General features: G+C 44.0%; 1 protein-coding gene across 1 annotated transcript in view; it reads right to left on the reverse strand.

Annotated features, from left to right (window-relative positions):
* Positions 1-15531, reverse strand: part of TDRD9 (tudor domain containing 9) — a 393320-nt gene that overhangs the window by 211765 nt on the left and 166024 nt on the right. The window contains exons 9-10 of the mRNA XM_073609957.1: positions 7632-7640; positions 387-448 (exon numbers count right to left, since the gene is read on the reverse strand). Coding sequence (XP_073466058.1) covers positions 387-448; positions 7632-7640 — 71 coding nt within the window. The remainder of the gene's footprint in view (positions 1-386; positions 449-7631; positions 7641-15531) is intronic.

Below are 15531 nucleotides of genomic sequence, written 5' to 3' on the forward strand. Positions count from 1 at the left end.
CAATCCATGTATGGCCAGCTTAGGCAAGCAAAAGTTTTCCAGTGTGCCCAGGGGCTAAAATTTCAGGCACAGTACTGGTAGAAAATAGAGTTCTTCAAATTGCATGCTAGAGTTAGACACTGAACTTGGACATTAATTCAAAATCATAATTCCAAATAAATAAAGCTCCTGAATCTGTACACTTTTTAGATATGAGGACTGAAAGTACTATTATCTTTCTGCAATTGAGGGGAACAACTGGCAACAAGGTAGGAGTTAACACCTCATTATCTCATGGTACCTCATTAGTAAATCAGTGAGCTAATAACCTAAAGTGTCCAAAACAGACACATCACTATTGGAATTTACATTAACGGAGTAAAGGGTTAAAAATAAAATCTATTTACCTGGCAAGAACACCAAAACGCTGTTTGATTCTGTTCCCGATCTGGTGAAGCCTGGTTTTTGCCTGCAGAAATATGAAACGCACAATTATGAGCTCAAATACCACAAACCGCTAAAACTTTAAAAGGATCTTAAATCTACCAATCAAAATTAACTGAAGGGTGATTTAAAGCAGTAATAAACCCATAATCAAAAATGTAACCATGCAGTTTACCAATCCTTCGATGTGGTAGCCTCAGTTTTTTTTTTTTTTTTTTTAAGGCTTTTCCCTCTGTTTTCACTTGGTGATCTGGCTATTAACACTCTTCCTCTATTATGGTACCTAACACCCTGGATGAAAGTGCAACAGACACATCTTTGGACATCATTGTTAATCTGGGGGGAGTGGAGAGTTAGATGGCTTAGCAAATTTAGACACTAACAAACTTAAGCCAAACTCCAGCTAACAATTTTAAGCAGTTATAGCTAATTTTTTTTCTTCTTTTGATAAACGTTTTACATAAATAAAAGCCGATCACTGTAAGTAGGGTTGCAACGATACCGAGCATTTGCATGAGTACTTGTGCTCATGCAAGTGCTCCGATGCTTGACCTGATTTCAATAAAGCAGCCAACAGCCGCTTTGCGCAACCCCCCCCCCCCCCCCCCGCTTTCAACCGCTTTATTGAAATCTATACAGGGGGATCAATGCTTGTAACTCCCCCCACCCCCGCACTGATAATTCCTGACTGTAGTGTCCTTCTGTCCTCCTCTAGTCCCCCTCCGGGTCCTCCGGTCCCCCTCCATCCTGGATCTGTCAGGATGATTTCTGAATGCACAGAGTCAGCGATCACTCACTGTCCATTCATTACTGAGCAGAGTAAATGGTGTTTACGATGTCTCCGTTTATGAAGACAAGCATCTCTTGTCCACTCATCTTCAGTGCAGCTGAGGCTGCTGAGAAAGGGACTGGGGAATCTGTGTCCTCAGTCCCTTTCCCTGTCCCAAGGGGAGATGTCAGGGGTCTGGTTGGAACCCTAATATCTCACTAAAGCAACAGCATGTGTACAGACCCATCCAGCTGTAATAAAAGAATTTAGGTGGGTGATGGAATCAAAACTGCAAATCAAGCGCTTGTTTTTACTATCCTCTGGCCGCCCATGTAAAATACCCTTAAAGAGACTGCTACTAAGAAAACAAGTTGCTGGCAGACACAGCGCAAGCACACAAATGGCATACTGAGTTTACACTCACTCGTGCCATGGAATATTGGGTTTACTCTATTCTAACCATGGGCTGCAAAATACAGCAACATGTCCAGATTACTTAGGTACTCCCATTAAATCCAATTTTTGGTGTTGGTTTTTAGCTTTAAACATCTTGCAAAGGAAACCATTTAAGACCAAGCCTCTTTTTCAGACTCAGTGTTTACAAGTTAAAAACAAGTTTTTTTGTTACTTAGAACCCTCAAACATTATTTTTTTTTTTTTTTTTTTTACTAACACCCTAGAGAATAAAATGGCGATCATTGCAATACTTTTTGTCACATCGTATTTGCATAGCGGTCTTACAAGTAGGGATGCACGAATGGGTTTTTTGGTGCCGAAACCGATACCGAAACTAAATCTTCCTTGATACCGAAACAGCACCAAAACAGACTTTTTTTTATATATATTACCCAAAAAAATTATTGGATATACAAAATTGTGTTACATTCATATTCGTTATATTATTTATATTCAACTTAATCATTAATTTTATGAAGAAAAGAGTACTACAATCCAGTAATGTCAAAAAAGTACTTTAATAAAAAGTAACCCACATAAAATTGGACAGTGGACACAGAAGATAAAAATAAAATAAGACTGCAGTCAGTGCAGATTGCACCACCATACCAAATAAAACCGGCATAAAAAAATAATAAAATAAATAATATATAATAATAATAATTATTAATATAATAATAATATAAAAATGCCAAAGACTGACTTTTTTTATATTTTATTAATTTCCAACTTGCATCAGAACTAGAAATTCAGTTCTCTCTCCCCAAGGTGTTAGCGGCTGGATGTGCGATAAGTATGTATGTAGCTGCGGGTTACATACATAGTCATACAGTAGACCGCACTGTGTTCTGGATATGGGCGGAGACATCCTGGAACACAGACTAGTCTACAGCAGCGGTGCTCAGCCAATAACAGCAAGCAATGTAGACTAGTCTGTGTTTATGGAAGTCATCGCCCATACCCAGAACACAGTGCGGTATAGTACTGTAGTATGTAGACAGCCACAGATACAGAAAATAGTTTTGCATTTGCACATGCAGCGGGCTGACAGCTTAGGGAGAGATAGTTTGGCCCAACAGCAACAAACTATGGTACAGTAGTTCAAAAGCTGGAGTTCTCTATTAAATTGAAGTGCAAAAAAACTGTAGAAGAACTACAATGAACAACCAACAAATGGCACAACTAGACAATTGGAACATACTAGGTAGTCAGTCATACTATGTTGTATGTTCCAATTGTCCAATAACACAGTCCAATACTAATTCATTTACTATGTTCAATAGGCTGTTCAGCTAAATAAATGTCCAGCTGTTGGGTAGCTGCAGTTGTTGTTGCACCGCTATGGATTGGGGTGCATTCGTGTAAAATTTCTTCAAACATATCAGATATGGAGGGAGTGTGTTCCACTTCAATTGTATGCGACCGTTTCTCACTTTCCTCTGTGCGACACCTCGAAACTCCTTCACTAGATGCGTCCACCACCTCCATTTGTGCCAGTATCATTTCCCGTGCATGCTGCTTTTTCTCCACATTAAAGTAATGCTCCTTAAATCGAGGATCTAGAACTGTTGCAATGCAGTACAGAGGGTTGGACTAGGTCACTTGAAACCGGTTGGTAACGGCCTCCGGTAGAGTGGTTTTAGACGTTTTTACGCCATGGTGTGTTTCTACCTCTTTTCCAAGCAGACGCTTCAGTGCAGCAATCAAGGGGACAACTTCAGCAATGGAAGCATTAGTTGAGCTTATTTCTTTTGTTAACTGTTCAAATGGAGATAGAAGAGAAATTATTTTCAACTAACGTCCACTGATGTGCACTCAGTGTTGCTGGCAGCTCGTAATCTGCAATGTATGCAGCTAAAACACGCTTTTTTTCAAAAAGACTTTGTAGCATATAGTAGGTGCTGTTCCAACGAGTGGCTACATCTTGCTGCAGTCGTTTCAGTGCCATTCCAAACTGCATCTGCAAATCTTGTAATCTGGAATAAGCAAGCGGAGAATGCTTAAAGTGACCCACAATTTTTCTTCCTTTTGATACGATATCAGATATGGTGCGCTGACTCAGCAATCCTTCATTGACAGCCAATTGTAGCGTGTGCCATGCACGGTATATGCTTTGAAGTTCACTGTTCTCCATTGCCTTTGCCCTGTTCCGAGCGTTATCTCGGACAATCAAATGCACTTTAGACTCCTCAATGTGCCAAGTGTCAAGCATGGTTTTTAAAGCATCAGATATTGCTGCTGCAGTAAGCGATCCAACAAACTCACGTGCATTAAATAGGATGTTTTGCAATTGAAATTTATCATCTATGCACTGTGCTGTCAGGCTGAGCATGCTCGTTGGAATGACATCTGAACTCCAAATGTCGGTGGTAAAACTGATTGCTATGATGTCGGTAGTCATGAGCTATTGAACGCGTTTTCTAACACTGATAAACAATTCATGTAGACTGGTATCTGCAAAGTAGCGTCTGCTTGGTAGTAACGCGGCTCAATATGTTGCATGAGCCTACGGAATCCAATGTCCTCCACAACAGAGAATGGCTGGTCGTCTAATGCAATAAATTCCATAATTTTAGCTGTAATGGCACGAGCTTTGGGACTGTCACTTGCATATTTTTTAACCTTTTCAAACACTGTGGCCACAGATGGTGTTAAGCCTGAGGCACTTTTTGAAAGTGGCGCTGTTTTCTTGTAATCAGAATGCTGAACTGGATGATGTGTTTTCAGGTGGTGTATCAAACCCGTTCTTTTGCACAGTACCCCCTCTTGAAATTTCTGTTGATCAAAGAGTACAGATTGCAAATTTGGGGTCTTTATCAGAAACTTTAAAATATTTCCATGCTGCAGACATGGTCCACCTTTGCTGGTAATATAGAATATTATAGAATGATTTATAGTGGGAGTGAAATCTGAAGGGGGGGGGGGGGCGCAAAATCAATTTAAAAGCTAAACCCCAGGAGGCAGCTTTAAAAAACAAATTAAAAACTAACCATTTTTTTTTTTTTTAATGGTGCTGCTCTTGGCATGCAAGGTAGTTATGTCTGCACTGCAGTACATCTGACTTGAAACAAAAAAATATAATTGAACTAAATAAATTTGATTTGAAATGGAATGGATTGCTTGCAAATTGCAATTGCATGCTATTTTATTTTTTGAGCTATTCTGTCGTATACTTCATGCGCCTTGTTGTCATTGAATAAAATTTGTCACTTTGTCTCAGCGTAGTATTACAAGTTATACGACACTGACATGACAGCAAGCGCATGAATTTTTTAAACATGACAGTACGCAATAATTATTAATATATTATATATGAAATATAATATATATTTATTGCATACTGTCAGGTTTAAAAAATTCATGCACTTGCTGTCATGTCAGTACTGTATAACTTATACTACACTGTCAAAGTGACACATTCAATAACAGCAAGCGCATGAATTTTATGCTGTATACTACAGAATAGCTAAAAAAATTTTTAAAAAATAACCAGTTACACTTACCGGTAATGGTGTTTCTGGGAAGTCTTCCAGGACGGCACCCTGAGAGATGACTGGTCCACCTGACAGGAAACACAATCAATCAAGAGGTTAAAGGCCCCCGCCCCTCCCGATGCTCCTCAGTTGTGTCAAAGTATTGACCCACACCAGTGCACGAGAGTGAAAAACATAACCACCACCACACTCTAGACATTGCATCATACCTAAATAAAACGGGTGGGAAGTAGGCCTGCCGTCCTGGAAGACTTCCCAGAAACACCGTTACCGGTAAGTGTAACTGGTTATTTTCTCAAGTTGTCTTCCAGGACGGCACCCTGAGAGAAGAGCAAGTATCTCAGGCCTACCTTTAGGGCGGGACCACCGCTTGCAGGACCTTCCTGCCAAATGCCAGGTCCTGAGGGGATAGTAACTCTACTCTGTAATGCCTCAGGAACGTGTTCTGGCTTGACCATGTAGCGGCTGTACATATCTGCTCCACCGAAGCTCCGGCCCTTTCCGCCCAGGAAGTTGCCAGAGATCGCGTGGAATGCGCTTTAAGGTTTCTAGAAGCTGCCCTACCGCACTGCTCATAGGCTAAAGAAATGGTATGTTTAATCAATCTAGCTATAGAAGCCTTGGATGCCTGTTGGCCCTTCTTTTGGCCAGAAAAATTAACTAAAAGATGGCTGGACCTTCTACATTCCTTAACCCTTTCTAGGTAGGATAATAAACAGCGTCTGATGTCCAGACAATGAAAAGAAACTTCCCCTTCACTCTTGGGGTTACTACAAAAGGAAGGCAGCACCACTTCTTGAGTCCTATGGAACTTTGATGCTACCTTAGGGAGGTACAGGGGGTCCTGCCTAAGAATAACCCTGTCCTCGAGTAAAGTAAAAAATGGTTCTTTAATAGAGAAAGCCTGAATGTCACCTACTCTCCTAGCTGAGGTGATTGCTAGTCAGGATCCTAGGGGGGGGATCTGATCTATCGGTTCAAACGGGGCCCTTGTTAACCCCTCCAGTACTAAGGTAAGGTCCCAAGGAGGACACCTAGACATTTGAACAGGAGACAACCTCTTTCTGATCAAGAGAAATCTCTTGATCAGGGGGTGTAATACCAAACGTTTCTCGAGGAAACAGGACAATGCTGAGACCTGCGCCTTAAGGGTCTTGGTTGCCAAGCCTAGATCTGCTCCATCCTGGAGAAATTCTAAAATAGCAGGGATCTCTCTTTGAGAAGTCCCTCTCTCCTGACACCAGCGAGAGAAAATCATCCAGGTCTTGGCGTAAATACGCCTTGTGATTGGCTTTCTACTAAGGAGCAGTGTATCCACTACTCTGTCCAACAGTCCCTTCTCCCGCAGGTTCTGCCTTTCAAGAGCCAGGCCGTCAGCTTGAAGAAGCTGGGGTCTGGGTGGCGGACTGGACCCTGAAGAAGACGGTCACCCCGGACAGGGAGGGGAAGCGGTGGGGCTATGGACCAACCTGCAGGGTTGGAAACCAGGCTCTCTTGGGCCACCAAGGGGCTATCAGAATCAACCTGCTTTCCGAGAGGAACAGTTTTTGGAGAACCCTCGGAATTAACCCCAGAGGGGGAAAGGCATAAGCCAGTCGGAAGTCCCAGACCTGTGCCAACGCATCTACCCCCTCTGAGCCTCTCTCTCGAGCAAGGGAAAAGAATCTCTTTACCCATCTGCTTTTCCTGCAGGCAAAGAGATCTATTTCTGGAACGCCGAACTGCCGACTTATCAGAGAAAGGACCTCTGGATTCAGTTCCCATTCCCCCTGCAGAATCGGCTGCTGACTGAGGTAGTCTGCCTCTACATTCAACGTCCCCTTTATGTGGATTGCAGAGATGGAAGGAATCCGACTCTCCGCCCAGGACAGGATCTCCGCTGATAGGGATAGGAGTGTTGTGGATCTGGTACCCCCCTGATGATTCAGAAACGCTATTGCCGTGGCATTGTCTGACAAGACCTGCACCTCCTGGCCCCTGATTCTTCCCTCGAAAGCCTTTAGTGCTTCTCCTATGGCCAACAGCTCTCGAAAGTTGGAGGAGGCCCTTCTTTGTTCTGAATCCCAGAACCCCTGTGCTATTAGATCCTCCAGGTGGGCTCCCCACCCCCAGGAACTTGCGTCTGTAGTTATCCAGAGAGGCTGAAGTTGGCTCCAAAGGAGGCCCCCTTGAAGCCTCTGAGGAAGAAGCCACCAGTGAAGGAATGGCAATCTATGTCCAGAGAGTCTCTTCTTTTGTCCCAAGAGAATAGAAGAAAGTGCTGGAGGGGCCTGGAGTGTAGCTGTGCCCAAGGAACTGCTGGGATAGATGCCGTCATCAGACCCAGTACTCTCATGATACCTCTGTAGGAGATGGTCCTTGCCTGTAACAGCGATGTGACTGCTGCTATGAGGCCCTCTATCTTGCCCTGAGGAAGAACTAACTTTTGTTCTGAGGAGTCCACCAGGAAACCTAGATACAGTTTTGTCTGGACAGGAGTCAGCGAGGACTTTTCCCTGCTGACGATCCATCCCAGGTCTTCTAAGGTCTCCATTACTCTGGATAGATCCAGAAGTAGTTGATCCCGACTTAGAGTGTAAATCAAAATGTCGTCTAAGTAGGGAATCAATGCCACTCCCTGGAGGTGCAGGAAAGCCACCACCTCTGCCATGACCTTTGTGAAGACTCTCGGACTGGATGCCAAGTCCAAAGGGGAGGGCCACAAACTGCCAGTGCTGCACTCCTTCTGGAGAGGCGATCGCGAATCTCAGGAAGATTTGATGGTCCTGAAATATGGGGACATGAAGGTAGGCGTCCTTTAAATCTAAGGTCACCATAAACACATCTTTGAGGAGATGTCTCCTGAGAGAATAGACACTCTCCATGCGGAAATTCTTGTAACGAAGAAAAACATTGAGGTTCCTTCGATTTATAATAAGACGATACCTTCCTGAGGGTTTTGGTACCACAAAAATGTGGGAATAAAACCCCTGACCCTGCTGGTCCACTGGAACAGGTATTATAACCTCCTGACTGGCCAGCTCTCTTATGTTCTGAAGGATTCCTGCCACTTTGCAGGGATCCCTGGGAAGGCAGGTCAAGAGAAACTTGGGGGGTAGAGAGGAGAGAAACTTTAATCTGTAACCCTCTCTTATGATTTGAAGAACATGGGGGCTCTGAGTGACCCTTTCCCACTGAGAGGCAAAGTGGGAAAGTCTTCCCCCTACCGGAAAGTCATTTAGGGGCCTTGTCACCTGACTTCTGGCTGGAAAAGAGAACGCTAGTTTTTTGCTTGTCTTTTCCCGCGCCCCAACGTCTGTTAGGGGAGACCTTTTTCTCCGAGTAGCTGATCTTTGCCTGGGGGCCACGAAAAAACTGCTTCCTCTCTCTCCTAGGTTTGGTAGGACATTTTTTCCCTTTTTCGGTAGATCTGGCCAGAGCCTGATCTAGGCCAGCACCAAAAAGGAGCGTCCCTTCAAAAGGGAGACCACATAGATGGGTCTTAGATGAGCTATCCCCATCCCAGGTCTTAACCCAGAGGGCTCGCCTGGCTGAGTTTAGTAGATCACCTGATTTGGCAGTTGTACGTACTGTCTCAACCGCAGCATCTGCTAAGTATGCGACAGCATTCCCTATGACCTCCAGAGAATCCAAGACTTCTTTGGATTTGGAGGTTCGGGATACGTGGTCCATCAATTTACAGACCCACATGTCGGCATTCCTTGCGATGCAAGCTGAGGCCAACGTGGGGCTCATAGCCGCAGCATTAGCTTTCCAGGCTCTGTGTAAAATGGTTTCAGCCCTCCGATCCATTTGATCCTTTAAATTACCGGTATCTTCGAAGGAAAGATCAGACTGCTTAGAGACCTGTGCTAAGAAGGCGTCTAGTCTAGGAGTTTTGAAAAATTTTTCCTCATTCTCCTCAGAAAAGGGGCATCTACGCTTCCAGGTTTTATATTTCAGGAGCCTTCTTTCTGGTTCTTTCCATTCCCTTAAGATGACTTTGAGGGCGGAATGCACCGGAAGAACCCTGACCTGAGGTTTAATTAAGCCTCTATACATTTTATCCTGAGCAGACACCTGCGCAGCAGGCTCCTGAATCTCTTCTGAGGCATAAATAGCTTTCAGAAGATCCTCCATGTCGTCGGCAGAAAATAAGTGTCTGCTAGACCTGGAGTCCTCCCTCCCATCCTCCTCTTGGCTGTCCACCACCCCTTCATTCGAAAACCCCTGATTAGGGACTTCTGACTCACACTCTAACTCTGAATCCTGAGGGAGTGGATACTTCAGAGCATCCGCCCGGTACCACCTAGAGGAGGCGGAGCCCTCCTGGGAGGAGGCATCCTTACTAGACTGAGCCTCTGAATCCCTAGGCTTAAGGGTAGCCTGAAAAGACTTTAAGGTGGACAGCATCTCAGTTTGCACAGTGAGGAACTCCTTGATAATCTGAGATGTCTCCTTCCCTGTCAACTTCTGTATGCACTTAAAACAGAAGGGCTGTGGATGATCTGGGGATAATCTGCCATTACAGTTCCCACATCTCTTAGAGCGGGTGGAGGATTTCACAGGACGGCTGGCAACCTCACGGGCAATAGCATCATCCCCTGAAAAAAAAACAAAAAAAAAACACACAGGCATAACACTGAGACTCGGAGAAGAGTTGGGGTACCCTCCCTATCAAAACTTCCGGAGGCCGGTCAGACTCACCCCCTGTGGTCTCTTCCATGGCCGCAGACCCTGCAGGTCTCTCCTTCTCATGTTCCATGCTATTTCCGAATCTTGCATAAAGGAAGGCAGAGGAGACGTGGGCGCCTGTTTCCTGTGGATTTTATATCCTTCTGTGTTTTGGTTGCATCGCGCTCCGCCGCTGCCATCTTGCCGAAGACCAGAAACGGCACGGCACACCTGATCTGCTGAGGTCACTTCCTGCTGCAGTCTTTCCACTCCCTCCTCTAGAGAAGGAAGTGATGACATTCCCTGATCATCAGGAAAATGGCACAGAGCGCTCCCAGGACGCTGAGCTACACTCAAAGGAGATACCGCGCGATCCCAGCGAACAGTCGGTCGTGTCGGACGGGCAGAAGCCCTGGCCAGACTCACTGGACGGGTGCCACAGTCCTGTTGGGAAGGAAAAAATCCTGTAGCTGCCAAGGTCTAGAAAAAAAACCACCAACTCCTTCAACTGCACAGCCACTGCACAGGTAAGGAAGGGCGACAGGAAGATTGGCCCCTGAAGTTCTGGGTACACCACTGTACCCAGGATCCTTCAGCACTCAGGGGGGCTCTTCTATGAACAACATACACGGTCACCGCACCAGGGTCCAGCTTATGCTGCCCCCCGAGAAAAGAATTGGGAGACCCCCCCCAGGAAGGATGGAAACATCCGGCCGGACCCGGCGGCTTCCCAGGCATTTGGTCCGGCTCCCAGGGGGAGACCACCAGCCCCAGGCTTTAGGTCAACAGAAAAATAACAAACGGTTTCGCTGTGGGCAAACACAATCAAAAACGGAGGAGCATCGGGAGGGGCAGGGGCCTTTGACCTCTTGATCGATTGTGTTTCCTGTCAGGTGGACCACTCATCTCTCAGGGTGCCGTCCTGGAAGACAACTTGAGAAAAATAGCTTGCAATTTGCAATCCATTACATTCCATTTCAAATCATATTTAATCACTCATTCAGTTCAATTATATAATTTGTTTTGCTAAAAGTCAGATCAGATGTACTGCAATGCAGACACACAGTCATTTTAAATAGTCAGTACTAGTACTATAATAAAAAAATCAAGAAATAAAATTACTAGTTTGTTTCTGTCAGTTTAAGAAGGCAAAAGCAGCAATGCTCACCAGCGAATAGTAATGGTAGCTATCCAGGAGCGACAGTGCCCACTCTTGTACTTGAGTATGCTATGTGCAGCCCTCTATGAAGCCGTCTCTTGCTTCCCAGCAGCGTCTCTCAGCGTTTTAACCGCGAGGAACGTGCACGCCGCCCACACAACGAGTGACGTCACCCGCTGGTTCTGCCACCTCTACTGCGCATGCGCTATTTTCAGCACCAGTAACGGCAAGAATTATCTTTCAGACGATATGTTTCGGTGGCCAAAATTTCGGTGCATCCCTACTTACAAGCGCACTTTTTTTGTAAAAAAAAAAAAAAAATCACTTTTTTTGAATAAAAAAAAAAAAAAAAAAAAAAAAACACAACAGTAAAAAGTAGCCAAATTTTTTTTTATATTGTGAAAGATAATGTTACGTCGAGTAAATTGATACCCAACATGTCACACTTCAAAATTGCACCCACTCGTGGAACGGCGTCAAACTTTTACCCTTAAAAATCTCCATAGGCGACGTTTAAAAAATTCTACAGGTTGCATGTTTTCAGTTACAGAGGAGGTCTAGGGCTAGAATCACTGCTCTCGCTCTAACGATTGCGGCGATACCTCACATTTGTGGTTTGACCACCATTTTCATATACGTATGCGTTCGCTTCTGCGCGCAAGCTTGTCGGGATGGGGCGTTTTAAAAAAATATTTTTATTATTTTACTTGTTACTTGATTTTGTTTCACTGTTTTTAAAAAAAAAAAAATTGGGTCACTTTTATTCCTATTACAAGGAATGTAAACATCCCTTGTAATAGAAAAAAGCATGACAGGTCCTCTTAAAGGGGTTGTTTTACTTACCTGACCCCTCGAAAGTCCCGCGCTCGCTCCCGACATCCTCTTCGCCACTCGGCCTGGCCGTTGATTGGCTAGAGTGGATGGATTGAAAGCAGCGCAGCCATTGGCTCGCACTGCTGTCAATCACATCCAATGATGCGGTGTGCCAAGGGGCAGGACCGAGTGATACAGTGAGTGACCATGGCCGCCGGCTGTATCACAGGAGCGCGCCAGCAAGCACTCAACACCATGCGAGGGAGCTCGCATGAAGGTGTTGAGTCCTTGCGGGGGGGGGGGGAGCCAAGACAGCTGCCTCAGGACCCCAGAAGACCAGGTTCAGGGCCACTCTGTGCAAAACGAGCTGCACAGTGGAGGTAAGTATGACATGTTTGTTATTTAAAAAAAAAATAAATAGCTTTAGTGATCCTTTAAATATGAGATCTGGGGTCAAAAAGACCTCAGATCTCATATTTGGACTTAAATGCAATTTAAAAAAAAAAAAAAAATTGTCATTTGAAAAAATGACAATAGAAAAATGGCCCTTTAAGACGTACAGGCGTAAGTGACGTTTTGACATCGCTTCCGCCCTGCTATAGTATGGAGATGGGTGGGGGCGATCTTCCCCTCACTCGTCTCCATACCCAGCCATGGACAGGTCCCAATCGCCTCCGCCGCTGCCGACAGCTCCGGTAAGCAGCAGAGGGCGCGGGAGAGGGGCGGTGGCCCCTCTCCCGCCGCCAACGGTGATCTTGCGCCGCAGAGACCACCATTATCATAAACAGAACCGCCGGCTTTAAAGATGGATACCTCGGTTGTGGCAGCAGCTGCTGCTATTTCCGAGATATCCATCTTCAAACTGCCGACGTATATGTACAGGAGCCGGGCGGCAAGTGGTTAAACCTTTAACGGGGAGGGCACGGAATGCTTGCCAGTTTGACTTGCAGAAAGGGACACATGTGTTATGTAACATTGAAGATGTGGAGCAGAAAGATTTATAGGAAAAAGGAAGCTTTTCTAACAGCTCTGACAATAGAACAAGCTTTCAAACAAAGGCAGTCCCATCTTCTCGATATACAGCTGTTTTGTCAAGTCCTCCAACCTCCGAAATCCCAGAGCTTCACTCTCACATCTGACAGTACGCTTAAAGTGCTATTAAACCCTTGTTTTTATTAACCACTTCAGCCCCGGAAGGTTTTACCCCCTTCCTGACCAGAGCACTTTTTACAATTCGGCACTGCGTCGCTTTAACTGCTAATTGCGCGGTCATGCAATGCTGTACCCAAACGAAATTTGCGTCCTTTTCTTCCCACAAATAGAGCTTTCTTTTGATGGTATTTGATCACCTCTGCCGTTTTTATTTTTTGCGCTATACACGGAAAAAGACCGAAAATTTTGAAAAAAAATGATATTTTCTACTTTTTGTTCTAAAAAAAATCCAATAAACTCAATTTTAGTCATACATTTAGGCCAAAATGTATTCGGCCACATGTCTTTGGTAGAAAAAATGTCAATAAGTGTATATTTATTGGTTTGCGCAAAAGTTATAGCGCCTACAAACTAGGGTACATTTTCTGGAATTTACACAGCCTTTAATTTATGACTGCCTATGTCGTTTCTTGAGGTGCTAAAATGGCAGGGCAGTACAAAACCCCCACAAATGACCCCATTTTGGAAAGTAAACACCCCAAGGAATTTGCTGAGAGGCATGTTGAGCCCATTGAATATTCATTTTTTTTGTCCCAAGTGATTGAATAATGACAAAAAAAAAAATTACAAAAAGTTGTCACTAAATGATATATTGCTCACACAGGCCATGGGCATATGTGGAATTGCACCCCAAAATACATTTAGCTGCTTCTCCTGAGTATGGGGATACCACATGTGTGGGACTTTTTGGGAGCCTAGCCGCGTACGGGGCCCCCGAAAACCAATCACTGCCTTCAGGATTTCTAAGGGCGTACATTTTTGATTTTACTCCTCACTACCTATCACAGTTTTGAAGGCCATAAAATGCCCAGATGGCATAAAACCCCCCCAAATGACCCCATTTTGGAAAGTAGACACCCCAAGCTATTTGCTTTGAGGCATGTTGAGTCCATGGAATGTTTTATATTTTGACACAAGTTGCGGGAAAGTGACAAATTTTTTTTTTTTTTTTTTTTTTTGCACAAAAAGTTGTCACTAAATGATATATTGCTCACACAGGCCATGGGCATATGTGGAATTGCACCCCAAAATACATTTAGCTGCTTCTCCTGAGTACGGGGATACCACATGTGTGGGACTTTTTGGGAGCCTAGCCGCGTACGGGGCCCCGAAAACCAATCAGTGCCTTCAGGATTTCTAAGGGCGTACATTTTTGATTTTACTCCTCACTACCTATCACAGTTTCGGAGGCCATGGAATGCCCAGGTGGCACAAACCCCCCCCAAATGACCCCATTTTGGAAAGTAGACACCCCAAGCTATTTGCTGAGAGGCATGGTGAGTATTTTGCAGCTCTCATTTGTTTTTGAAAATAAAGAAAGACGAGAAAAAAAATTTTTTTTTTCTTTTTTCAATTTTCAAAACTTTGTGACAAAAAGTGAGGTCTGCAAAATACTCACTATACCTCTCATCAAATAGCTTGGGGTGTCTACTTTCCAAAATGGGGTCATTTGGGGGGGGGTTGTGCCACCTGGGCATTCCATGGCCTCCGAGACTGTGATAGGCAGTGAAGAGTGAAATCAAAAATTTACGGCCTTAGAAAGCCTGAAGGCGGTGCTTGGTTTTCGGGGTCCCGTACGCGGCTAGGCTCCCAAAAAGTCTCACACATGTGGTATCCCCGTACTCAGGAGAAGCAACAGAATGTATTTTGGGGTGTAATTTCACATATTCCCATGGCATGTTTGAGCAATATATCATTTAGTGACAACTTTGCGCAAAAAAAAATAAAAAAAATAAAAAATTGTCTCTTTCCCGCAACTTGTGTCACAATATAAAATATTCCATGGACTCGACATGCCTCTCAGCAAATAGCTAGGGGGGTCTACTTTCCAAAATGGGGTCATTTGGGGGGGTTTTGAACTGTCCTGGCATTTTATGCACAACATCTAGAAGCTTATGTCACACATCACCAACTCTTCTAACCACTTGAAGACAAAGCCCTTTCTGACACTTTTTGATTACATAAAAAAATAATTTTTTTTTGCAAGAAAATTACTTTGAACCCCCAAACATTATATATTTTTTTAAAGCAAATGCCCTACAGATTAAAATGGTGGGTGTTTCATTTTTTTTTTTCACACAGTATTTGCGCAGCGATTTTTCAAACGCATTTTTTGGGGAAAAAACACACTTTTTTAAATTTTAATGCACTAAAACACACTATATTGCCCAAATGTTTGATGAAATAAAAAAGATGATCTTAGGTCGAGTACATGGATACCAAACATGACATGCTTTAAAATTGCGCACAAACGTGCAGTGGTGACAAACTAAATACATTTTTAAAAGCCTTTAAAAGCCTTTACAGGTTACCACTTTAGATTTACAGAGGAGGTCTACTGCTAAAATTACTGCCCTCGATCTGACGTTCGCGGTGATACCTCACATGCATGGTGCAATTGCTGTTTACATTTGACGCCAGACCGACGCTTGCGTTCGCCTTAGCGCGAGAGCAGGGGGGACAGGGGTGCTTTTTTTTTTTTTTTTTTTTTCTTTATTATTATTATTTTTTTATCTTATTTTTAAACTGTTCCTTTCATTTTTTTTTTTTAA

The sequence above is a fragment of the Aquarana catesbeiana genome, linkage group LG13 (assembly GCF_042186555.1).
Source record: "Aquarana catesbeiana isolate 2022-GZ linkage group LG13, ASM4218655v1, whole genome shotgun sequence".
Classification (NCBI taxonomy): Eukaryota; Metazoa; Chordata; class Amphibia; order Anura; family Ranidae; genus Aquarana; species Aquarana catesbeiana.